This window comes from Echiichthys vipera, assembly GCF_963691815.1.
Source record: "Echiichthys vipera genome assembly, chromosome: 5".
In the NCBI taxonomy this organism is placed as follows: domain Eukaryota; kingdom Metazoa; phylum Chordata; class Actinopteri; order Perciformes; family Trachinidae; genus Echiichthys; species Echiichthys vipera.
In genome coordinates, this window is record NC_139830.1 from 34,555,274 (window position 1) to 34,581,652 (window position 26,379).

The window sequence follows — 26,379 nt, forward strand, 5'->3', positions numbered from 1 at the left end:
GGCCATTCTCAGTAAAGTAGTTATCCATGCAGTGGAAACATGCCTCTGCTGTAGCTCCAGTTAGTAGGTCTCCACAAAACAGTATATCTTCATGCAAACTGCTGTCCCAGCAATAGATAGTGTTGCTATGGCGCTGTACTAGGTGGCAACCTGTAAGAGCAGCTTTTTAAGTTTTTAAAAAGTGTTTGTTGTGTTTGTGTTCTGGTTTTCGCTGAACGTTTGGCGGCTTTTCTCCGGAGACTGGGAGAGGACCAACACCTTTTTTTTTTTCAACTTTTACTACACTTTTTGTGATGTCTTTGCCAACCCAAGCAACAAAGGGTCAGGAGCGCATCACTGAGCGCATTGTTTACACACGCGACCAGCTGATTGCGCTGTGTGAACCTTTACTGCTGCCTGGAGCCAGACCTGAGGTCCTGAAGGAGCTGTGGAGGAGACGACGTGGCTGCAGAGCTGGAGTGAAACGGAGGGTGAAGAGGAGGAGACACAGACCGGCTGTACCGGTGATCGTCATGGGAAACGTGAGGTCTCTGGGGAACAAGACGGACGAGCTCGCCGTCAGGGACGTGACAAGCAGCGGAAAGAAAAAAGGAGGAGGGATTGCACTGTACGTGAGTGAGAGGTGGTGTAATCCCGGACATGTTCACGTGAAGAAACGTCTCTGTACCCCGGACATTGAACTGTTGACTGTGGGGATGAGGCCTTATTATTTGCCCCGGGAATTCACGTCCGCCATCATTATCGGTGTGTACGTTACTCCTTCAGCTGATGCAGCGCTGGGCTGTGACGTCATCCACTCCGCTGTTGCCCAGATACAGACGCTGCATCCTAGCGCATTTATTGTCATCACTGGGGATTTTAATCATGTCTCACTGGATAAAACCCTTCCAACATTTCACCAGTATGTTGACTGCCCCACCAGAGACTGTAACACACTGGATCTGTTGTATGCAAATTCTAAGGATGCATACAGTCCCACAACCCTCCCCCCTCTTGGAAGATCTGACCACAACCTGGTTCTGCTGACCCCTAAGTATATTCCCCTTGTTCAGCAGCAGCCTGTCCACACTAGGAGCGTGAGGAGGTGGACTGAGGAGGCTGCTGATGCACTACAGGACTGCTTTGAGTCGACAGACTGGGATGCACTTGTTGAGCCACATGGAGAGGATCTGGACAGCATGACCGACTGCATCACAGAATACATCAGGTTCTGTGAACACACCACCATGCCAACCCGGACTGTACGCTGCTTCCCTAATAATAAGCCGTGGATCACCAATGACCTGAGCCCTTCTGAACAAGAAGAAGAGGGCGTTCAGGTCTGGAGACAGGGAAGAACTGAGGAGAGTGCAGCATGAACTCAGGGATATGTTGAGGACCTGTAAAGACGTCTACAAGAAGAAGCTGGAGGCCAAACTCCAGCAGAACAATGTGAGGGATGTGTGGACTGGTATGAAGCAGATCACTGGGTGTAAGGTGAGCGGAAGACATCAGACAGCCTGGAGAGGGAAAACGAGCTTTACAGATTCTTCAATAGGTTCAGCTCACAGCCTTCTGTCGTCTCCATGACACCTCCAGACCCCCACACACCCTCACTGCCCCAAATGCTTCCTCCCCTCCCCCTCAATCCCCTGCTGTGAGCTCTCCTGTGCAGCACCTCTCCTCCTCCACCACCTCTACCTCCTCCTCCTCTGCCTCCTCCACCTCCATGTCCTCCACTGAAGACAGCAGCAGCCTACCCCGCATGACTGTGACTGCAGGCCAGGTTAGGAGACAGCTGGAGAGACTCCACCAGCATAAGGCTGCAGGCCCCGACGGTATCAGCCCCAGGATCCTGAAGACATGTGCCAGCCAGCTGTCTCCTGTCCTACAACTTCTCTACAACCTGAGCCTTGGTCAGAAGAGAATACCAGTGCTTTGGAAGACTTCCTGCCTGGTTCTTGTTCCAAAGAAGTAGACACCATCAGACCTCAATGACTATCGACCAGTGGCCCTCACATCTTAGTCATGAAGGTGCTGGAGAGACTGGTTTTGGCCAACCTGAGGCCGCAGGTGAGAGCCCTGCTAGACCCTCTGCAATTTGCTTACATGCCCCACTTGGGAGTTGATGACGCTGTCATCTACCTGCTACAACGAGCCCATTCACACCTGGATGGTGGAGGAGGTACTGTGAGAATCACATTGTTTGATTTCTGTAGTGCTTTTAACACCATTCAGCCACTGCTACTGGGGGAGAAGCTGTGGGTGATGGGAGTAGACAACACAATGATCTCCTGGATTACTGACTACCTGACAGGCAGGCCACAGTTTGTCCGTATGGGGAGTATTCTGTCTGATGTGGTGGTTAGCGATACAGGAGCTCCAGAGGGGACTTTACTGTCTCCTTTCCTGTTCACCTTATACACCACTGACTTTCAGTACAACACGGGTCGTGTCACCTGCAAAAGTTTTCTGACGACTCGGCTGTTGTTGGGTGTATAAGTGAGGGACAGGAGAAGGCGTACAGGGCACTGGTAGACAACTTTGTGAAGTGGACTGGACAGAATCACCTGCGGCTGAACATCAGCAAGACCAGAGAGATGGTGATAGATTTCAGGAAGAAGAGGCAGACTGCTTTCCAACCTCTGTGCATTCTGGGAAAGGATGTGGAGGCAGTGGAGGATTACAAGTTACCATCAACCACAGACTGGATTGGAGAGCTAACACTGAAGCTGTTTACAAGAAGGGGATGAGCAGACTTTACTTCCTGAGGAAGCTGAGTTCTTTCAACGTGTGCAGCAAGATGTTGGAGATCTTTTATCAGTCTGTGGTGGCCAGGGTACTTTTCTTTGCTGTGGTTTGTTGGGGAAGCGGCATTGGAGCCAGCGACACCAACAGACTCAACAAACTGGTCAGGAAGGCTGGCTCTGTATTTGGCTGCAAACAGGACACTCTGGAGGCTGTGGTGGAGAGGAGGACACTGAAAAAACTGTTATCCATCATGGATAATCCTTTCCACCCTCTCCAACTATAACTGGTCAGACAGCGGAGCACCTTCTACAGAAGGCTGCTTCAGCTTCGCTGTCGTAGCAATAGATACAGGAAATCTTTCCTGCCACAATCCATCACTTATATAATAACTCCATCACTTATATAATAACTCTCTAACCTCTGCCTGACAGAGAACTCTGGTCTCTCTACAATTTTGTTGTATATATTATTATTGTTATAGTATATTTTGCATATTTTGTTTTGTTGTATATATTATTATTGTTTATTGTTTATAGCACACTGTGCACTGTATATATTCACTATGTATATATTGGATTCTATGTAGGTTATGTACAAAGTGTTTTATTTGCTGACCCACTACTGCTGTTACAAAATAATTTCCCAGTCTGGGATCATTAAAGTAATTATATTCTATTCTATTCTAAAAACAAGCAGCAGTGCAGCATTCGTGACATCAGTGGACTCCTCTAGCTGTAAGGAGAAAAATTGACCTTTTTTCCCCCTCTCCACCAGCTGATGCTGTATATCTGAGGCCATGTCAGCAATACAGTGACTCACAGTTTGAGAGTGGGATGGTCATCAGCTTCTTTGCAGCAGCCTCCCCGATCATCTCACGGCACATGTCCACAGCGGCAGTTACAACCAAATGCTCCGCTATAGTGAACGCTTTTTTACTCTGCGCCACACGTCTAGCTACGAGGTAGCTGGCTTTCAAAGCACATTCAGCGTTTCCAGTCAGTGACACGATGGATTTTTTCTGTATCTGTACTTAATTTTCCTTTCTCTTGAAAAAATCTACTGGCTTTCCAACTAGCTTTGAATGTCTGGTTTCAATGTGCCGCCTTAATTTTGAAGGCTTCAGTGCTTCGTTGGCTAGCGTTAGTCCACAATCAACACACTGGGCTTGCAGCTCTGCCTCGCTACCTCCGTTAAGGAAGGCAAACTTAATAAAGTCAAGGTTGTACTTGAGCACAAATTTTAGCCTTTGAGGAGGGGTTGCCAACACTTTGATGTTAATTTTTTATTTTTTAAAAACTTCTCCATCACTTCAGGTCTTCAGGTGAGTTTGCAGTTGGCTTCTCCTGTATCTCCTGCAGTGCTTATTGGAGCGAGTGGCTGATGCCTTACTGCCCCAAGTGGTAGAAAGCTACATTGCGGTCCCATTGCCCTTGTGGCTCACAGATGCAACCCATGGTTAAGAATCACTGGTTTACACCGTTCACCCCTAGCATCAGTAGAAAACTGCGCTTAAAAATTTAACTGTCATTATTTGTTTAATGATGCATTTTATTTTCAGTTCAATAAAATAATATTGGAAATAATAATTTATTGTATTTTAGCACTTCACTCAACGCAGCAGAAAGGCAGGATTGAGTCTACTTAAATATATAATTCAATTCAATTTTATTTATAGTGCCAAATCATAACAAAAGTTATCTCAGGACACTTTACAGAGTTAATTGTGAAAGAAATTCTCTGGAGTCCTCAGTGTTTCTCAAATCATGTCTTTACTAAACTGCATGCATTACAGGAGAGACTCAACCAACAACCGGGTCTCAAACAATCTCTGCCTTTCTCCAAGTCACTTCAGCATATATTCAGTTACATCAAAGCACCTTACAAACAGGACATCAAAGTAACAAAAACACACTACCTATGTTAATGACCCCAGTGGATGTTATCAGTGTTTTACGACCACCAAATGTCACCATTTGCAAAACATGTGACTCCTCTCCGTCATCCCCCCAGCACTCAGTCACAGCTTGACTGTTGTGTTAATCAACATACAGGAACCAAGGATTTACATCATAGAAACCCTTACAAAGAAAGAAGGAAAACCCTGGTTATTTTTTACAGTAAAGACCACACTCTATGACTTATTTATGATTTACATAGACCCAACAATTCCTCCATAGAGTACGGTGGCAACGAAAACCTTCCCTATAACAGGCAGGAACGTCGGACAGACCCAGCTCTGTGGAGGCCGGCCATCGGTCTTGACCGGTTAGGGAGGAAAAAAGGGAGAGAGACAAGGATAGACACGAATATAGAGAGACAGACACACTTCCAGAGATGCAAGCAACCAAAGACAGTAACTATAATAATATCTATAGTAATGTGAATATGACTTACATGTTATGGCAGTTAATATAGCAGAATAGTAGAAACAAGCACAGCTAAGGTGATAGAATATGACAATGATAATAGTTATGCTGGCTAACATGATCAATGATGAGTAGTGGCAATAGCAACTAAGATACAGCGAGACATACCACTGATGGTGTTTTTATGGCTACAAATTTTATAGTTTATTAGACTAGTGATAGTATATATGACTAATAGTAGTAGCAGGACCACGGCAGCAGGCACCACCACGATCAGCAGAGACCTGCGAGACGACAGAGCACAAACAACTCCGAGGAAGAAGTTGAATTAGTAACATGCATTGATGAGACATGAATGATACAAACAGAGAGGAGAGAAGCTCAGAGTATCAGGAAAAGGATTATCCCCCGGCAAACTAGGCCTATAGCAGCATCATTAAGCATCATTAATTTTAAAAATACCAACATTAAGGGATTGTAAGCCCTAGCTGTAAGCTTTATCAAAAAGTAAAGTTTTAAGTTTACTCTTAAATATGGGGACAGTGTCTGCCTCCCGAATTACACTTGGGAGTTTGTTCCACAGGAGAGGGGCTTGGTAGCTGAAGGCTCTGCCTCCCATTCTACTTTTGGAGACACTAGGAACGACAAGTAGCCCTGCATTCTCAGAGCGCAGCGATCTAGTCGGGTAATACGGTACTATGAGCTCTTTAAGATTTGAGGAAGTCTGACCAATAAGAGCTTTGTAGGTAAGGAGAAGGATTTAAAATTCTATTCTAGATTTTACAGGTAGCCAGTGCAAAGCGGCTAATACAGGAGAAATATGTTCTCTTTGATTTGTTTTAGTTAGTACACGAGCTGCAGCATTTTGGGCCAGCTGGAGACTTTTAACAGACTTATTGGAGCAGCCTGATAATAAGGAGTTGCAGTAGTCCAGCCTAGAAGTAGCAAATGCATGGACTAGTTTTTCTGCATTTTTGAGACACAATGTTCCTTATTTTCGCAATATTACGCAGGTGAAAATATGCAGTCTGATAAATTAAAAATATAGGAAGGTCCTCCGTAATGCCAGAGCAGCCTATTACTTATCTTTAATAGAGGAGAATAAGAACAATCCTAGATTTCTTTTCAGCACTGTAGCCAGGCTGACAGAGAGCCACAGCTCTATTGAGCCATGTATTCCTATAACCCTCAGTAGTAACGACTTCATGACCTTCTTTAATGATAAAATTATAGCTATTAGAGACAAAATCAACTCGCTTGGCACCAATTTTTCTTCAAACCCAGGAACCTTAGAAACAACGGTACGACCTGATATATTCTTGGACTGCTTTTCTACAGTTGACCTTAACAAATTAACCTCTACTATTTACGCATCAAAGCCCTCTACTTGTCTCTTAGACTCTATTCCAACTAGGTTACTTAAAGAAGTGTTACCTTTAGTTAGCCCTCCTGTATTAGATATGATTAACATGTCTTTATCATCAGGTTATGTACCACAGTCTTTTAAAATAATTAAACCACTTCTTAAAAAGCCCAGTCTTGATCCTGAGGTACTAGCCAAGTATAGACCTATATCTAACATTCCTTTTCTCGCTAAGATTCTTGAGAAATTAGTCGCCAATCAGCTGTGTGACTTTTTAGATAATAATGAGTTATTTGAGGACTTCCAGTCAGGATTTAGAGCGAATCATAGCACTGAGACAGCACTGGTAAAAATTACTAACGACCTTCTAATAGCTTCAGACAAAGGACTTGTCTCTGTACTTGTTCTACTAGATCTTAGTGCAGCCTTTGACACTATTGACCATCGCATCGTTTGTACATGTTAACGACAAATCCTCCATGCACAATAAGGTCAGTCACAGAGTCCCACAGGGTTCTGTCCTTGGACCGATTCTATTCACCTTATATATGCTTCCCTTAGGAAATATTATAAGGAAGCACTCCATAAATTTTAATTTTTATGCTGATGATACACAATTATATTTGTCGATCAAACCAGAAGAAACCGAGGTTAGATAAACTTCAAATGTGCATTAAGGAAATAAAAAGCTGGATAACCTGCAATTTTCTGATGTTAAACTGAAGTTATCGTACTTGGCCCCAAAGGCCTCCGAAGCTCAATAGCTAAAGATATTGTTACTCTGGACGATGTTGTGTTGTCCTCCAGCCCCACAGTAAGGAATCTGGGTTTTATTTTTGACCAGGATATGTCCTTCTATTCTCACATAAAATTAACAACAAGGACTGCATATTTTCACCTGCGTAATATTGCGAAAATTAGGAACATTGTGTCTCAGAAAGATGCAGAAAAACTAGTTCATGCATTTGTTACTTCTAGGCTGGACTACTGCAACTCCTTATTATCAGGCTGCTCCAATAAGTCTGTTAAAAGTCTCCAGCTGGTTCAAAATGATGCAGCTCTTGTACTAACTAAAACAAACCGAAGAGAACATATTTCTCCTCTTTGCACTGGCTACCTGTAAAATCAAGAATAGAATTTTAAATCTTTCTCCTTACCTGTAAAGCTCTTATTGGTCAGGCTCCATCGTATCTTAAAGAGCTCATAGTACCGTATTACCCGACTAGATCGCTGCGCTCTGAGAATGCAGGGCTACTTGTCGTTCCTAGAGTCTCCAAAAATAGAATGGGAGGCAGAGCCTTCAGCTTCCAAGCTCCTCTCTTGTGGAACCAACTCCCAAGTGTTATTCGGGAGGCAGACACTGTCCCCATATTTAAGAGTAAACTTAAAATTTCCTCTTTGATAATGCTTACAGCTAGGGCTTATGAGCCCTCAGCTATGTTGTTATCTTTAAAGCTGAGTTTGTTCTGCTTAATGATGCTGCTATAAGCCTAGTCTGTTGGGGGATAATACTTTTTCCAAAACTCTGACCTTCTCTCCTCTCTGTCTGTGTCATTCATCAATGCATGTTACTAATTCAACTTCTTCCCCAGAGTCGTTTGTGCTTTGTCGTCTCGCAGGTCTCTGCTGATCGTGGTGGTGCCTGCTGCTGTTGTCGTGCATGACGCTTCCTGCTTCTTCTATAACTATTAGTCATATATACTGTCCTTGTCTTATAAATTTTAAAATTTGTAGCCATAAAAACACCATCAGTGGTATGTCTCGCTGTATCGTAGCCGCTTTTGCCGCTACTCATCATTGATCATGTTTGTTATAATTATCATTTTCATATTCTATCACTTTAGATGTGCTTGTTCCTACTATTCTGCTGTATTAACTGCCATAACATATGAATCATATTCACATTACTATAGATATTGTTACAGTTACTGATACTCTTTGGTTGCTTGCATCTCTGGAAGTGTATGTGCCTCTGTCTTTTGTCTGTCTTTGTCTTTCTATCTTTCTCTCTCCTTTCTTCCTCCCCAACCGGTCAAGACAGATGGCCGTCCTCCACAGAGCTCGGTCTGTCTGACGTTCCTGCCTGTTATAGGGAAGGTTTTCGTTGCCACCGTACTCCACGGGGGAATTGTTGGGTCTATGTTAATCTTAAATAAGTCATAGAGTGTGGTCTATACCTACTCTGTAAAGTGTCCTGAGATAACTTTTGTTATGAGTTGGCACTATAAATAAAATTGAATTGAGTTGAAATAAAAAGTAGGATGAATACCACCTCTCCTAATAAGACCAGGTTTTCCCCAGAAAGACTGCCAATTATCTACGAAGCCCATATTATTTACCGGGCACCATCCAGACAGCCAGCGACAGAATGATGACATGCGGCTATACATCTCATCGAAAGTCAAGTTGGGCATGGGACTAGAGTAAATTACGGAGTCCGACATAGTTTTTGCATATGCACACAGAGACACCACATTAATTTTAGTGACCTCCGATTGACGTAATCGAGTGTCATTACCACGGACATGAATAACAATCTTACCATATTTACGTTTATCCTTAGCCAGCACTTTCAAATAGGACTCAATGTCGCCCGCTCTGGCCCCTGGGACGCATTTTACTATGGTCCCTGGTGTCGCTAAGTTCACGTTTCTTAGAATGGAGCTGCCAACAACCAGTGTTGTTGCCTCAGCAGGTGTGTCACTGAGTGGAGAAAACTTATTTAAAACGTGAACGGGCGCATGGATAACCATGGGCTTCGATTTAGAGCTAGGCTTTCCACTCACAGTCACCCAGGAGCACCCTTGCTGCTCAGGGATTGCCAGGGGAGGGCTAGCAGAATCTAACGCTACACTATGTGGCTTCGCAGCGGCTAAAGTTATAGGTGGCCGGCTAGCTACTGTAGCACAAGACTGAGCTTCCATGGTGCGGAGCTGTGCCTCTAACTCACTGAGCCTCCCCTCCAGTGCTACAAATACACTACACTTATTACATTTACCATTATCACTAAAGGAGGCAGAGGAGTAGCTAAACATAAGACACTCTGAGCAAGAGAGAGAGCAGGAGAGAGAGCAGGGGAAGCCTTCACCAGCCATGAAGCTAACTGCTAAGCTAAAGTGGCTGACAGCATGTAATGTTTAACACTATGGAATTAGCAAGAAAGTGGCTAAAGAAGGAGAGCTGTAAGTGCTTGAGTAGAACTAGTGGATGTTTAAATGTTAAGCTGTAGTAAGTCGCTGTGGTGAATATCATAGCAAAAACAGCTGAACTTAGTGAGAGCAGCAAAACAGTGAAACAACGAGTGACCAACATACAAGCACCGGAAATGACGTATTACACCGTAACACGTCCGCACCTCCTCCTGCCCAGCACGTCCTAATACAGCCAGAAGTCGGTTAGCTTAGCTTAGACTGAATGTAGACTGGAAACAGGCGGTTTTATCTATAGCAAGTAATAATATTATCACAATATTAAACATAGTTGCATATCACATTTTTGCCTCATGTCCTGCAGCCGAGATCAGACATCAGATCACTCCTGCTCGTTAGTGAGGGTAAACTTTTTTTCAACCCAGAATACAAAAGATGCAGTCCAGCAGCTCCAATCCCCTCGCTCCTTGAAAATTTAATTTCAGACAATTGATAATTTACCTTGGTATGACATATTGGGGGATACCTTTTGAAAATGTTCCAACAACCGTGGCTGATGGAGGGAAAGGAAGAATAACAAACGGACACCTAATGTCACAATCAAGAAGCCTGCATTTCAAAACTAGTAATTGGGGTTATTTTTTTCCCCAGGAAACAGTTTTTAAATGCTAATGCCACTGTGAAGTACTCCATATGTTACTTTTACGCTGCAACTTTTTCTTTAGACTTAATGACCTTCCACAGTTAAAATATTTCTCATTTGACAGGGATTAAACAAACAACTGAGCGCCAGGAAACTAAGTTAGTCCATATCTTTAAGACCATAAGCATGGGTGGTAAATCATATGAAATGTTATGCATGTTAGCAGATGATTGAACTGACAGAGTGACAGGTCATTTATTCAGCATATTTAACAGGGGGCTGCCGAGAGAGGGAGTCCAGGAAACCATCTTTAATATTGTCTTGTGATCAAATTACAGCCAATTAGATGGCAGTGAATAGAACTGAGAGATTGACTGGTCTGCTGTAAATTGGGTCCTTTGGGGACAAGCTGAGCTAACAATGCTATGAATACGGGCGGCTGTGGCTCAGAGGCAGAGTGAGTTGTCCTCCGCTTTAAGAGATCGGCGGTTCGATCCCCATGTCCACATGTCGAAGTGTCCTTGGGCAAGACACTGAACACTGAATTCAGCTCTCCGTGCTGCACATGGTGTGAATGGTTAGAGTAGATGGTATGAAGATGTCCACCGTCATCTGTGTGAATGTCAGTGTGAATGGGTGAATGTAGCAAGTAGTGTGAAAGCGCCTTGAGTAGTCAGAAGACTAGAAAGGCGGTATATATGGACAAGTCCATTCACATCACTGATTACAAATGCTAATGTCATCCACTAAGGTGTGATCACTCAATGTTGTTACATGTTGGTTAACATTTTCACTTGGTTCTAAATACACAGTTCAAAGGACACTGTGTGTGCATTGAGTTGGTTAATGTTAATTCCAGTCATTTCAAAAGCATGGGATGGGTCTGTTATACCAGTTTACATATGCCTGCAATAACTTTAAAAGTGCATTTTGCTAATTGCTGATAAATCCCCTAAATTAAGATAAAATAACACAAGATAAGATAGAACTGAGGTAAAAGTAGTAAAGAGTGCTAATATAGGAATTACCAAACTAAAGACAAGTTTTGCCACTAGATGCACTTTATTGCTATTTTGTAATTTATAACATCTATGTTCCATTAATTTTACCACCATGGGAAAGAGGGTGCAGTTTGTCCAACTCAGTCTTATCAAGACAGATATCCAGAGAGAGTTCTTGGTTACCTGTAGCTTAGAAATCTATTGTAAAACAAATATAATATGAAAGTAAAGGCAATTGTTTCAATGTCCTTCATAAACTGTTCACAGGCCGTGGCTAAGGCCGAGATCAAAGACGGATCTGCCGTAGCCCACTTTCTCTCCCCCATGCCCCATGCCCATCAACTTATAGAGCACACCTTTAGAGGGTGCACACTGACATTTTGTCTTACAAACAAAATAGAGATTCAGCAAATATCATGATGGTAAATAAACTTAAATGTGGCTCCTACAGTGCATATCAAAACTATACTAGGATCATAAATATGAACAGATTAACAGGAGGATCGGTATTGGTGAGTTGCGTATACATATGAGACGTGGCATAGCTACTGTATTTGTGTTCAATATCAAATCTACAGTAGTTTTATGCATTGTAATATCAAAGTGCTGTTTCAGAAAAAGTCACTGAACACACACCAACACACAGTTGATTTTCTCAGCTGTGGTTTCATCTGTGCAGTCTTGGGTTGAAAATCTAATCGTAGATCTGCTTATTTTTAATAGTTTTTGTCATGAACGGTTCAGAGATAACACGCAAAAATGGTGGACCCAATGCAGACACGGACACAAAGTAAAAGTACAAACAAAACGTTTAATAATATTAACAGACGAACACAAAACACTACAGAGAAAACAGATAATATAACTAACAAGACGATCACGGGAAAAACAGGAAGGAGGAGACGACGGAAGATCAGGGAGATGGACGGGAAACTACGGAGAAACAGAAAACAAGCATGATTAGTAAACTTACGACGGGGAGCGTGATAACCACAACGAGAAAAGGGATGCCAATCTGGGGGGAATAGTTTTACCAGTAAAGGGTCTACAACGGTCCAGCGCTGCATGCCTGTCAGCTCAAGGTATTTGTAGTGGCACAGGTGATCACCGTAACAGGCTGCAGCTTGGGGGGAATGCCTACCGCACCTAGACAAACATGAACACACATACAAAAGCAGGGATAGACAGACAGAGGGAGACAAACTCAAACAAAAAGGAAGAGAGGAGGGTACTGACAGAACCAGGTCTTGACAGTTTTATGTGTATTTCTTATCATTTTGGCATTGCAAACATATGCTTCAACATGTAATTGATCAAGTGAAGTACTATTTCAGATCAGAGCTGAAATCAATGTTTTCTGTGTCTTGCCAGGGTCGAGAGGTCCACAGACCAGGTCATCAAGCCTGTCAATGTGGAGGCCTTGTCCAAGTGGGTGGGGAAGATCCCAGCTGATGTTGTGAGGGACATGGCTGTGATCGCCCCCATGCTGTCCAGACTGGGCTATGACCCCCATGCCAACCCTCCCAACTATGGTCGGCCTGACCCCAAAGTCCTGGACAACACCAGAAGGGTGAGTACTGCCCAGAGTGAAAGATTTTCCTCTCTTTGTTCATGATTGTAGATTCAAGATTCAAGATTCAAGAAGCTTTATTTATCCCGAGGGAAATTATTGTGCAACAGTTTCAATACAAAGATGGGAAAGGATCAGAGTAACAATAAGCTAACATAATCAAATCAAAATAAAGCTAACGTAAAATAAATCAAACAATTCACTAAGTGTGACAGAGTGCAACAGACATTGTGGTTAAGCGTAGGTATATACAATATACAACAACACGCACTGTGCAGTTTAGCAGCAGATTGAAATAAAATAAGTACAACTAAATAAGTGAGAAGGAGTGATAAGTGATAACAGTGTTAAAAATGTAGCAGCATTTCCTACAGAACTAAGTGACAGTATGGCACAGTGAAGTGTAGCAGCATTTCTTACTGAAGTAAGTTACAGTAAGTTACAGTAAAGTACAGTGTAGCAGCATTTTACTGAGATACGTTACAGTAAACCAGTGAAATGTAGCAGCATTTCCTACAGAACTAGGTTAACAGTAAAGCACAGTAAGTGTAGCAGCAGTAAGTTACAGTACCACAAAATAAAGTGATTATTCACTCAGTCAGTCTTAAAGTTACTCTTTGGATCTATTAACTACAATAATCTTTTATTATTTGAACTTATGGAAGTCACAGTTTTGTAAAATGTGCTTATTTTTTTTCACACTGAGTTAGATGGGAAGACTAATAGCACTCTCCTGTTTGCATGGTAATTATAAGCTAACGCCAGCAGTTGGTTAGCTTAGCTTAGCACAAAGACAAAGGTCTGGCCAAAAAATAGTTGAGCACTTTAGTTTTTATATGGATTACTAAAACAACTTTTGATGTGTTCATTAGAAAATGTGGTGCAGGTATTGTTTCCTCTTAACACAGTCCAGCTAGCTGTTTCCCTGTTTCTATTTTTTATGCTAAGCTAAGCTAATTTAACCCAACCTGCTGCTGGCTGTAGCTTAATATTTAGTGGTGAGATATGAGAGTTATATCAACCTTCTCATCAAACTCTCATCAAAATGATTTATTATTTAGAATTTTAGACCATTCACTATAAAAGAAATACACTTGATTTTAGGGGTGTGATGAGATATCGTCCCCCGAGATCTTGCGATATTAAAATGTGAATGACGATATTTCTTGTTAAGGTGAAAAGTTTTCTCGTTTGACCAGTGTGAGTGCAATCGCACCGCGCCTAACTGCGGCCAGATTGGCGGCCACGGAGCGTTTAGGAGAGGTGGGCTTTGTAAGCGCGTTTACACATGTATGAGCATGAGCACCAGGCCTACGGCGGCTCTGACGTCATTTTATGTGCGCCTGTTCGGACATAGAAAAAAAGTACCCTAAAGCACGGGGCACGGCACGGACGGACAGTGTGAGTGCGCCCTAAGTGGCTAATTGGCCACAGAGTGACAGATAAGACACTAACTGATCACACAAAGAGTGTCCGAGACTACTGAAGATGTGCGCTGCAGAACTGGGGGACCTCCACATAGCTGGTCTGCGCAGGACCCCAGCAGCTGGAAGTTGATGCCGCCTGGACCCGTTGCCTTCCTCGCCTTGATCCTCAGGAGCTGGTTTCTCACCTGGGTTGTAGCGAGGGACAGGTTGGAGCAGGGAGGCTGTGTGCTGTAGGGTGTGGGTGCGGGGGTTGGGTTGATGGGTTGATGGGTTGAGCAGTGGGGGGCGGCTGCGTGCTGATTGCTGTAGAGAGGGAGGTGGAGATGGGGGGGGGGGGTGAAAGCGAGGGGGGCTGCAGCATGGAGGACTGGGCCTGGGGAGGGGCAGATGACTGATCAAATCTGTTGAAGATTGAGTTCATATCATTTGGCAACTTTTGGTCCCCCACAGCCTGGGAGTTTGGTTCCTTGTAGTAAGAGATGGTTTTAAGGCCTCTCCACACTTTTTGTAAAGCGTGTTTGCACATGTACGAGCATGAGCGTGTGCACGTGTACGAGCACGAGGCCTAAGGCCCTGACGTCATTTTATGTGCGCCTGTTCGGACATAGAAAAAAAAAAAAGCGGACATTTAACAACAACAGCAATGTGGCGAAAGGTTCACGTTGGTGTGATGCTGAGGTGGAGTGTTTACTGCAGATTTGGTCGGGTGAAAATATTTAAAAACAGTTGGACAAGACGCACAAAAACTCAGAGGTCTATGGAAAGCTTTGTAAACAAAGCGACGCATCGCGATGATGTCAATCAATGCGTGTGACGTGTTACGGCGTGACGATGTATTGACAGGCAAGAAGCATTTGCGTAAGGCCCAGGCAGTGGCCCTCATTTATCAATCTTGCGTGAAAACGGGCGCAGATCTGAGTGCAGAATTGGTCGTACGACAGGACACACGTGTGATTTATGAAACATTCGTATCCGACCAATCTCAGCGTACGAATGAGCGGGCCCTGATAAATGTGGCGGCTGAATTCGATCGTCATTAACATGTTACGCCCTTAAATATTACTGGTTCGGAGGCCTCGTCCACTGAGGTCAAACATGGAGAGCAGAAACACTTGTACGAAAAGAAACTTTTCCGACACACAGATCGGCATCTTGACATCCGAGATGGAGCAAAATAAAGATGTGCTTTTTGGCAGTCTTAAGAGTGGAATAAAAGGAGCCCATAAAAACGCTGTATGGAAAAGAATAACGGAGGCAGTCAACCCGAAGCAGCGCTCCACTGTGACCCGTGTGCATGTGTGCGCACTGCTGAACCTGCGCTCCTGCTCTGTAGCGTGGTTTGCCAGCGGGGTTATTAGGTATTCCTTTAGGGGATAACCTTTGTCACTAAGAAGAACCATACCAAAATGTTAATCATCTGATACCTTGTTTGATTTAATGCAATTTATCAAGGCTAGCCACTTACCAAGGAGATGACTTTGGCTCTGCAGTCCGTTTCCTGCAGCCCCGCGCCAACACATTCATTCATTCATCTTCAACCGCTTGTCCCTGTCAGGGTCGCGGGGGGCTGGAGCCGAGCTGTTTTGAAATATAAAGAATCGTGTGTCCCACCTGGTCACCTGGCCACGACATTTAAAAGCGATAGCTTGGCATCACAAATCACCTGTACATTTATCGAGCGGTAGTTTTTGCAATTGATGAACGCGTAATCATTCATGGATGGTGCCTTCAGACGCACATGAGTACAATCAATTACTCCAACCACAATTTTTTTTTTTTTTTTTATTTGTTTTAAGAATCCATTTTGATCTGTTCTTAATATGTGACTGCTTATGCATAATGACAGCTGAGGTTTGTTAATTATTTTCAGCCAGATTTTGCTGTGCTGCACCGCAAATCCACACGCTCAAATTTGCGTACACGATCTCAGACCTGATGTGAGATTTGATCGTAGCTCCCGCTCACGTCCAAATTGATAAATGCCGAAGTTTGCTTGGAAATGGTCGTACGCACGTTTTTCTGCCTTACGTTCGTTTGATAAATGAGGGCCAGTGTGAGCACAATTGGGCTGGCCAGCGGGGGGAGAGGGAGGGGGGGACAAGTACCCTAAAGCCCGGGGCACGGTACGGGCAGACAGTGTGAGTGCGGCCTTACAGCGCTCCCTCGTCCTGTCCGGCCGCAGCAGCTTGAAGCTGTCCAGCACAGCGGCCATGTCTTTGGACGGCGTAGTCAGCCATGTTTCTGTGAACAACATGATGCTGGCCTCCCAGTATTCCCTCTGGTGCCGGGTTAACGCCGCTAACTCATCCATCTTATTGGGGAGAGATCTCACATTCCCCATGATGATAGACTGTAGGATGAGTCTGTATCTCCTCCTCCTCGCGGCACAAAGCCCCAGCACGGCTCCCCTCTCTCCTCCTCCTTAGTTCACAGGGAAGATTGGGTCTCTCGTGGGGCAGCACTGCTGTATTGCCGAGTGTCAAGAGCTGATCCCTACTGGAAACAATAGGGCCATGGCTGCGGCCGCGGTACACGGTCATCACAACGTTTTAAAGTCACAACTCTTCAAAGCACAGACACGAGGCAAAGACTGTATAAGACAGATTGGGGCATGGCCCTTTTGGACGGACAACCCCCCTACACACCACCACCCCATCCCGCTTGCAGGGGGATCTATTCTTTATGGGCGTGAGTGCAAATATGTGATATCATCAAGTATAGAGTGTGGAGTTTCTCCTTAGACAATGGATTTGCAAAGATGTTCTGAGTATAATACCAATATTAGTAATACTAACACAGAATAGAAAAAAAGAAAACAAACAAAATCAGTCTCCAGTTCATTGTCTATGGAGCAGCTCCACACTTTATACTTGTTGACATCCCAAGTTTGAGTCTCACTTTTGAGTTTGTGGCTTTTAGAGAGACTAACTCATGTTCATAAATATTGATTGAACTTCCCCAGATCATGGATTAAACATATTGGAAGTCTTAATTTAGGCATTGTTCCCCTTCCAAGAGGCAATCCATCCATTTAACATGTCAGTCTATGTGCATTGCCTGTCATCAGGAGTAATACTCACTCTGTGAAAATGTCTTGTGTGGCTAAGCTGATGATGGCATAGTGATGTCATGAGGGTTATCTCAGTTAAGGTTCAGAGACTACGAATATATCACAGATAGCAGAAAGCTAATATTGCAGTTACTACTGTACATTACATGGCATCCATGAAGCTGATGCTTTTGTCCAGACTTATTTTTTCCCCATAAACACAGATTTGGTTTTCACTTTATTCTTGAATTCTTGAAAAGGTTGTGCACCGACAATTATATAGGTATCTGTCAAACCACAATTTGGTTGATGTTTACCAGTCCGGTTTTAGAGTTAACCATGGTACCGAAACTGCCCTGCTAAGAGTTGTTAATGATCTTAAAATTAATACAGACAATCATGAAGCTTTTGATACTGTCGATCATAAAATTCTTCTTCAGCGCCTTGAACACTGTCTAGGCCTTAAAGGCACAGTTCTTCACTGGTTTTCATCATATCTTACTGGAAGATCTTTCTCTGTGTCCATTGGTAATTATGAATCTGATAAGGTTGGCATTTCATATGGAATCCCCCAGGGGTCGATTCTCGGTCCTCTGTTGTTCAACTTGTACATGCTACCACTTGGGTCCATCATACAGCAACACAATATTCAGTCATATGCCGATGACACACAGTTATACATTTCTGTTTCTATCGATAATCTATGCCCAATAAATTATCTCATCCATTGCATCACAGACATCAGATGCTGGATGGTAAAACATTTTTTACAACTTAATGAGGACAAAACAGAGATTCTTTTGGTAGGTCCTGAGGCTCTGAGGCAAAATATTCAATCCTTGTTAACTCCCCTGTCTGTAAAACCTTGTGAGCATGTCAATAACTTGGGTGTGATTTTAGATGCTGATCTTACCTTCCAAAGGCATATCTCTAATGTTTCTAAGACTGCTTTTCATCATCTTAGAAACATATCAAAAGTTAGATGTTTCCTGTCTCAGTCAGACTCTGAAAAGCTGGTTCATGCTTTTATTTCCAGTAGACTGGACTACTGCAATGCTGTTTTTGCTGGACTGAATAAGCAGACTATACATAAACTCCAGTGTAGTCAAAATGGTGCAGCCAGAGTCCTAACAAAAACAAAGAGGTTTGAGCACATCACTCCTATTTTATCATCTCTTCATTGGCAGTTAAACAAAGAATTTATTTAAAAATACATTCTTATTGTTTTTAAATGTTGTAATGGCTTGGCTCCTTCTTACATTGTTGACATAATCACTAAATACACTAGTGAGATCCCTTAGATCATCAGTTAAAGAGCTCCTAACTATACCCAGAATAACTCCAAATCAGTTCATGAAGCTTTCAGCCACTATGGTCCTACTCTCTGGAATTCTCTTCCACATGAACTACGGTCTGCTACAACAGTGTCTTCTTTTAAAAGTAAACTAAAAACGCATCTTTTTTCGCAAGCTTTTAATTATGTTTAAAGAATGTGTTATATTTCTGTCCTGTTTGTTTGCTTTAAGAATTTTTATTATCATTATTATTACTATCTCCTTTTTAAATGATGATAATACATTCTTGTATGATTGTATAATGTCCTTAATGTTTTGTTTTAATGTTTATGTTTAATGTTTGTTTAATTATTTTTATCCTATATGCTATTTTATGTTATACAATGTATCTTTGTTTTAATTTCTTGAAGCACATTGAGTTCACGCTTGTCGTATGAAATGTGTTATATGAATAAGTTTGACTTGACTTGACTTGTTTAAAGACAATTTCTCAGAAGGATGATCCTGAGATTTAGGACGTTTCCATATTAGGTATGACTGATTCGTACCATGCCCAATTTTTTTATTTTGTCACTACAGTGTAGAAAAGGGACCCAAAGTGGGTTGGGATCAGTTGAGCATGGGGGCGAAGCGCTGCTGCTGGCTGGAGGAAGGAGTGAAGCTGGACCTGGGTCTGTCTTTGCAGGCTCACTCATTTGATTTCTGGTCCCATTTTATGGAGTTCATACAGTATTAAATTGAATCTTTCATAACCAGTTGTAGTTGATTTAAATATCAGTTCATATCCGTGTTTTAGTACAGTTGGTTTTCACACCTGGTGCAAATTTTAACTCGGTACATGTGAACTGTTCAAGTGGTACACAGGTACGGTACAATGTTCACACTAATCAAACAACCTGAACTTTGTGGTAAAGTGAACTCGGATATTTCAGCCTGGACAAAAGTGGTGGAACGACCGGCACTTGAAAAAACAGAGGAGCGAAGGCTGTTATAGCAACAAGTTAATACTCATAGTTGTGAAACAACTTGGGTTTAAGCAAGGTTAAGGTGTCCACATACATTCATAGCTATTTGAACAATATACGTGTCATACACTAGTCAATGATGTGTCTATATTAAGAAGATGCAATAGGCCGTTGACCTTGCTTTCCATTTTCAGACTGCTATTAAAGGGAAACTGTGGCCATTTTAAGCCAGCTCCGTCATGGCAGTGTGTGCAGATGAATAGTGTTTGGCTTCCCTCTGTGGTGGATTTGTTGCAGAGCGGATCAGCAGATTGGGTGGACGCAAAACGATCAGTTTTGAGTCGTCTGGGGGATTTTGGAAGCCTCTCAGCAATCACTGAGGGAAGCCAAACATGGTTCATCTACACACACTAACCGCATTGTCATGCCACAGAGCTGGATTAAAATCAGCAAAATATATACATACTTTAATGTAGTCACACATACAAACACACAGCATGATAGAGAGAGCAAAGTATAGTTGCACTAATGAGTCGGTCTGTGTTCTTGTTAATCTAGTATAACTGTCTCAAGGGAATTACATTAGTCTCACAGTTACTGAAGACAGTTATCTCATCAGTTTTTGTGCCATATGTGAGTTTAGCGGTGTTTTACTTTTTGTTACAAACAGAAGGTCCTCTCTTGTGAACCTTGAGATTGATCATGCACCAGTGATCTTTTACTATTTCCGCTATTTGTCATTCCAGCAGGAAGTGTCTCACTGGTCACATAAAGCATTGACATGCACTACATCAGTACACTCAATGGTGGGAATCTGCACTCAGTGAAAGCTAAATATCCACGACAGACTGTTAACTGTTGGTGAAGGCCATATTAGATTTACTTTGTAATTAAGAATATGTATTTATTTTCTTTTATTTCTGGCTGGATTCTGTTGTATATAAAGTTAATCAATAATTTGGATAATGTGACTTTGACTGTTTGATGTCCTCAAAGCGATGGTTTTATACTAGATGTTGCTCAGTCAGTTATGTGGTTTGAGTTTTTCTGTGTGGAAAAGTTGAGAGCCAGTCAGATAGTGTTTGTTGGTTTTGTCTTAAACCCAGTTTGGAGGTTCAGCTAATATCCTTTTCTGAAGGATTTGGAGTACTTTTCCGCTTGTTTAACAGGAACCAAAAAGGGGAGCAAGGACGCACACAAAGAATGAATTTGTTGCAATTAGTCATGTTATCAAGACCGTTGTGACTTTATTGGAAAACATTTTGGGTTCTTATGTTTTCCAGTTTGGGTATCCTTTGGAATAATGTGTCTGACCACAAACAGATGGAAAATTCAGACAAGGTGGCAGAGTAGTAAAAAACCTCTTCCCTTGCTCTTCATAAGGTTCATTTCACTTGAATGCATTCCAGGAGTTGCATTGTTTTGTTATCAAATATATTTCCCCTTTTAATACAATTCTTCTCAAATTGATGTCATCATGCTGAATTGTAACAGAAAAACAAGCATGACCTTGTTCCTTTTGGTAAAAGTTGGATTGTTGAACAGTGAGTCACTGCTCACTGTCATTTTTTAAGCACAAACATGAAAAATATTCAGAGAAGATTTTCTTCTTAAGTAAAGTTTTCAGTGGATTTGCTTGAGTAGGGACAAGGTTCAGACAGAAACTGACTAGACCTTATTCTAAGAAGATGGGAAAAGATGTTCGTACTTGTTTGACGGAATACTCAATATTTGTTGCCTTGTTTTCCTTCAAATATCTCTTTCTCTCTCTCTCTCTCTCTCTCTTTTTCTCTCGGAGGTGTTCGTACAACCAAGGGGGGCACTGGGAACATGAGAAATTCTTTTTGTTTTGTTTTTTATTTTAAACTTTCATAGTTTTCAAATCTTTTTTGGTGCAAAAGTACGCTACCTGAAATAAATAGCCTATTTTACTGTCTATCTCCGCAGAGTACAGTCATGCACACATCCGGACTAACTCTACATCAGCTATCGTCATGATCTCTATAGTAACGCCGATAAAAATCTCATCGGAAATAAAAGCTTTTAATCGGCCAAACGTGAGTTGACTTTAATTGAAGCAGAGCTGCAACGTCAGTCCAGGTCTATGGTCACAGTCAGCGTGTCCTCAGTGTGGGATTTCTAGAGCATAAAAGAATAAGACAGAAAGTTTTTAATTTGCAAAATCTGCAAGGCATAAATAAGCTGCGGAGGAACAACACTGAAAATACACAATAGGCCTACACACTTACCAGTAGAAGCGTGAAGCTTGAGCATTATGTTAGCTTACCATTAGCCTGAAGCTGCGCTTTTCCACAAACAATGGCCACTAGCATAGTCAGAGATGATGGAGAAACACCACAACTTTTAAATCCTCCTGCTTCCCTAAAGTCACCGGTGTGGAAACATGTTTGCGTTCTCCGCGAGTTATGTAAACAGAAACAGGTAGATGAGAAAAAGAGCCGCCTGTCAGGTGACAGAGATGCTTTTCTTTGTAAAGAAAAATGTCCTGTTAATGTTCAAGTGACTACATTTACCTAATGGTGCCTTCAGTTGGTGCTTTTACCTGTTGCACCGTACTGTAATACAGATCATTTATTTTTACATATATTGTAACTTTTTTAAGGTCCCATTTCCTGCTAGCTTCTTGCAATAGCCAACACCAAAGTTAGCTTCTTGTAGCAACATTGAAGGACAACGCATTTGGACTGGAGGGGCTAAGCAGTGGCAGGACATCTCTGGGGAGGGGATGGAGATCCCTGCTCTGCTAGAGCAGCCGCCTCACTGTCTCATCCTGGTGGGCGATATGACGATATTAGATTGTGAAGGATTAGAACATGTTGACGATCTGCCAAAGCAGAGAGATCGTAGCATCATCTGTAGGGCACATTCTACCCACTCCTGTTCTATGGTCTGCACAGACGCATCAGGTTGTTTTTTTTCCTCAGCCAAATGTTAAACATTGACATAAAAATGTTTGCAAAAGAATTTTGTTAATAAGGCCGACTGAAATGTATTGAGGTGTGCTAACTGATTAGCCACGGCTGCATTGCTACGAGGTACAGGCTAACGTTAAACCAGATCCGTCAACTCGTTAAAACGTTTGGATGTTGTTAGTATATATGAATCAAAAATCACCTTTAATTAGTAGTTAATGCTTTTTTAGAAATGCTTGTGGTCCTGTTAACATACTTTGGATGCAGTTCGGTTTATGAGGTGCAACGTAGCGTAAGCCTCATGACCGCTGTCCTTTCTCATATCAATCTCAGTGCTACGTCTCACGCTCCCGCTACGCTCTTCTTCATGGGTTTCTGAATCCTCTTGGCAACAGCTCGCCAAGCTGCACTCTGTTGTTGTTCTCAATCGTTTCAGTCTGATGAAATCCACGGTTAAATCACCACCGCAATGGAGAAGTTTTTGTTTCTGTCACTGTGAAAACTGTGTTTACTCTGCAGCCATATCGGTGTGTAAAGAGCATAAGTTGATCAGGCATTTTCAGAAAAATCATGCTACTCTGCATTTATGTTACGTTAATTTTGCCATACCAGTTTTTGCTGAATAAACTAATGTTTCATATGTGCTTGTAAGCCTGGTAAAGTAACTAGTAACTGAAGTAATCAAATAAATGTAGTGGAGTAAAACGTAGAATATTTCCACTGATTTGTAGAGGAGTAGAAGTTTAAATCCATGTAAATAAAATACTCAAGTAAAGGACAAGAGCCTCAAACTTGTACTTTAGTCCAATAATTGAGTGAAAACCTCTGGTTCACAGGTATGTTAGATTCACAAGGATTGTTTTTTGACAAGGCTGTTGCACTTTAAGGCCTATGACTACTATTTACATTGATAAAATAAAGATAATATACTGTATATACTCCTATGTCGCTGCATTGTTTTACAATATCCATTAATATGACGCTCATATTTTTCCGGACCCTCTTTTTGGATCATTTTCATCAACCAGCCCCAATACCAAATTAATTGAATATCCCTGATGTAGCCTATTTCAGTCAGTTCAGTGATGCTGTTTGTGCATATTTTAGTGAAAGAAAACCTATTCTCTTCATTTTTTTTAAGACTTGATAATGTCTCATCTTCATCCGCTTATTCGGGGTTGGGTCGCAGGGGCAGCAGCTTTAGCAGGGGACCCCAAACTTCCCTTTCCCGGGCCACATTAACCAGCTCTAACTGGGGGATCCCAAGGCGTTCCCAGGCCAGCGTGGAGATATAATCTCTCCACCTAGTCCTGGGTCTTCCCCGAGGCCTCCTCCCAGCTGGACGTGCCTGGAACACCTCCCTAGGGAGGCGCCCAGGGGGCATCCATACTAGATGCCCGAACCACCTCAACTGGCTCCTTTCAAGGCAGAGGAGCATGGCTATGCTCCTAGAGGACACTCTGGTAATATACATTATATGATGGCGACGCACACGGGTGCAGCGGCTCTTAGCTCTCCAACTTGGTGTTTTGTTTTATTACTTTTTTTGTATGTTCTTTTGGACTTTTGCACTGCAGCCATCACATATAGTCGCCAGAACCTAATCGACCTGGGCCTAAGGCACACTGTGTCTGTAACTGGCAACTATCAGCAAAAACACAACTTCCCGGAGGACATCGTGAGACCACTGGGATCTCCGCCGCCCAGGAAGCGCAGGAGGCGGCGGAGAGAGAAGAAGCAGAAGCGAGGATGCCGGTCGGGCCCAGATGCTAGGCTACGTAAACAACCGCACAGGCCAGCATTACCAAGCCTCTTCATCTCCAACGCCAGATCCATCACCCATAAAATGGACGAACTGGAGCTACAGCTGGCAACAACCAGTTTTGTGCGAAACTGCAGCGATATTGTCATCACGGAGACGTGGCTTCACCCGCTGATTCCCGACGCTGCAGTTGAGCTAGCAGACCGCGTGCTACACCGGCAGGACAGAAACGGAGACTCGGGTAAGAGCAGAGGATATACATAGTCCCCTCACTCGTGAACATGATCCCGAGGTACTTGAACTCCTTCACTTTGGGTAAGGACTCATTCCCTACCTGAAGTAAGCAATCCACCGGTTTCCTGCTGAGAGCCATGGCCTCAGATTTAGAGGTGCTGATCCTCATCCCAGCCGTTTCACACACGGCTGCAAACCGTTCCAGTGAATGCTGAAGGTCACTGACCGACGATGCCATCAGGACCACATCATCTGCAAAAAGCAGAGACGAGATCCTCAGCCCACCGAACTGCAACCCGTCCCCACCACGACTACGCCTCGATATCCTGTCCATGAAAATCATGAACAGGATTGGTGCTAAAGCGCACCCCTGGTGGAGGCCAGCCCCCACCGGGAATGAATTCGACTTACTGCCGAGGATCCGGACACAGCTCTCGCTTTGGGTGTACAGAGATTGGATGGCCCACAGCAGTGACCCCCTCACCCCATACTCCCGCAGCACCTCCCACAGTATCTCCCGAGGGACCCGGTCATATGCCTTCTCCAGTTCCACAAAACACATGTAGACTGGATGAGCATACTCCCAGGCCCCCTCCAGGATCCTTGCGAGAATAAAGAGCTAGTCCGTTGTTCCACGTCCAGGACGGAATCCACATTGTTCCTCTTCAATCCGAGGTTCGACTATAGGACGAACCCTCCTTTCCAGCACCTTGGAGTAGACTTTACCAGGGAGGCTGAGTAGTGTGATACCCCTGTAATTGGCACACACCCTCTGGTCCTCCTTTTTAAACAGAGGAACCACCACCCCGGTCTGCCACTCCCTTGGCACTGTCCCAGACTTCCACGCAATGTTGAAGAGACGTGTCAACCAAGACAGCCCCTCCAAACCCAAAGCTTTCAGCATTTCTGGACGAATTTCATCAACCCCTGGGGCTTTGCCACTGTGGAGTTGTTTGACTACCTCAGTGACTTCTGCCAGGGATATTGACAATGATTCCCCATCAACCTCCAGCTCTGCCTCTCCAAAAGAGGGCGTGTTAGTCAGATTAAGGAGTTCCTCAAAGTGCTCCTTCCACCGCCCGATTACCTCATCGGCTGAGCTTGGACGGTTCCCCGTTTCCCCCTCCTGAGATGTCGAATGGTTTTCCAGAAGCACCTTGGTGGCGCCCGAAAGTCCTTCTCCATGACTTCTCCAAACTCCTCCCACACCCGCTGCTTTGCCGCTGACACAGCAGAGCCTGCAGCCCTTCTGGCCTGTCGGTACCTTGCAACTGCCTCCGGAGTCTTCCGAGATAACATATCCCAGAAGGCCTCCTTCTTCAGTCGGACAGCTTCCCTGACCACCGGTGTCCACCACGGTGTTCGAGGGTTACCGCCCCTTGAGGCACCTAAGACCTTGAGGCCACAGCTCACCGCTGCAGCTTCAGCAATGGAAGCTTTGAACATTGCCCACTCCGGTTCAATGCCCCCAACCTCCACAGGGATGCCAGAAAAGCTCTGCCGGAGGTGTGAGTTGAAGATCTCTCGGACAGGGGCCTCCTCCAGATGCTCCCAGTTCACCCGCACTACTCGTTTGGGTTTACCTGGTCTGTCCAGAATCTTCCCCCATCCTCTGATCCAACTCATCACCAGATGGTGATCAGTTGACAGCTCTGCCCCTCTCTTCACTCGAGTGTCCAAAACATACGGCCTCAGATCAGATGATACGATTACAAAATCGATCATCGACCTTTGGCCTAGGGTGCTCTGGTACCACGTACACTTATGAGCATCCTTATGTTTGAACATGGTGTATAAGTGTTTATATTCTTACCTAGAAGGCAAACAATTGTTTACCTTTTTGCCAAATAAATATATAAACGTGTAAATGCAGCAATGTTTCTCCTACTGTT

General features: G+C 43.4%; 1 protein-coding gene across 2 annotated transcripts in view; it reads left to right on the forward strand.

The window, feature by feature from the left end:
• tpst1 (tyrosylprotein sulfotransferase 1) overlaps positions 1-26,379 on the forward strand; it is a 97,586-nt gene that overhangs the window by 49,034 nt on the left and 22,173 nt on the right. For both annotated transcript variants that reach the window (XM_083913605.1, XM_083913606.1), the window contains exon 3: positions 12,624-12,822. In XM_083913605.1, the coding sequence (XP_083769731.1) occupies positions 12,624-12,822 (199 nt within the window). The remainder of the gene's footprint in view (positions 1-12,623; positions 12,823-26,379) is intronic.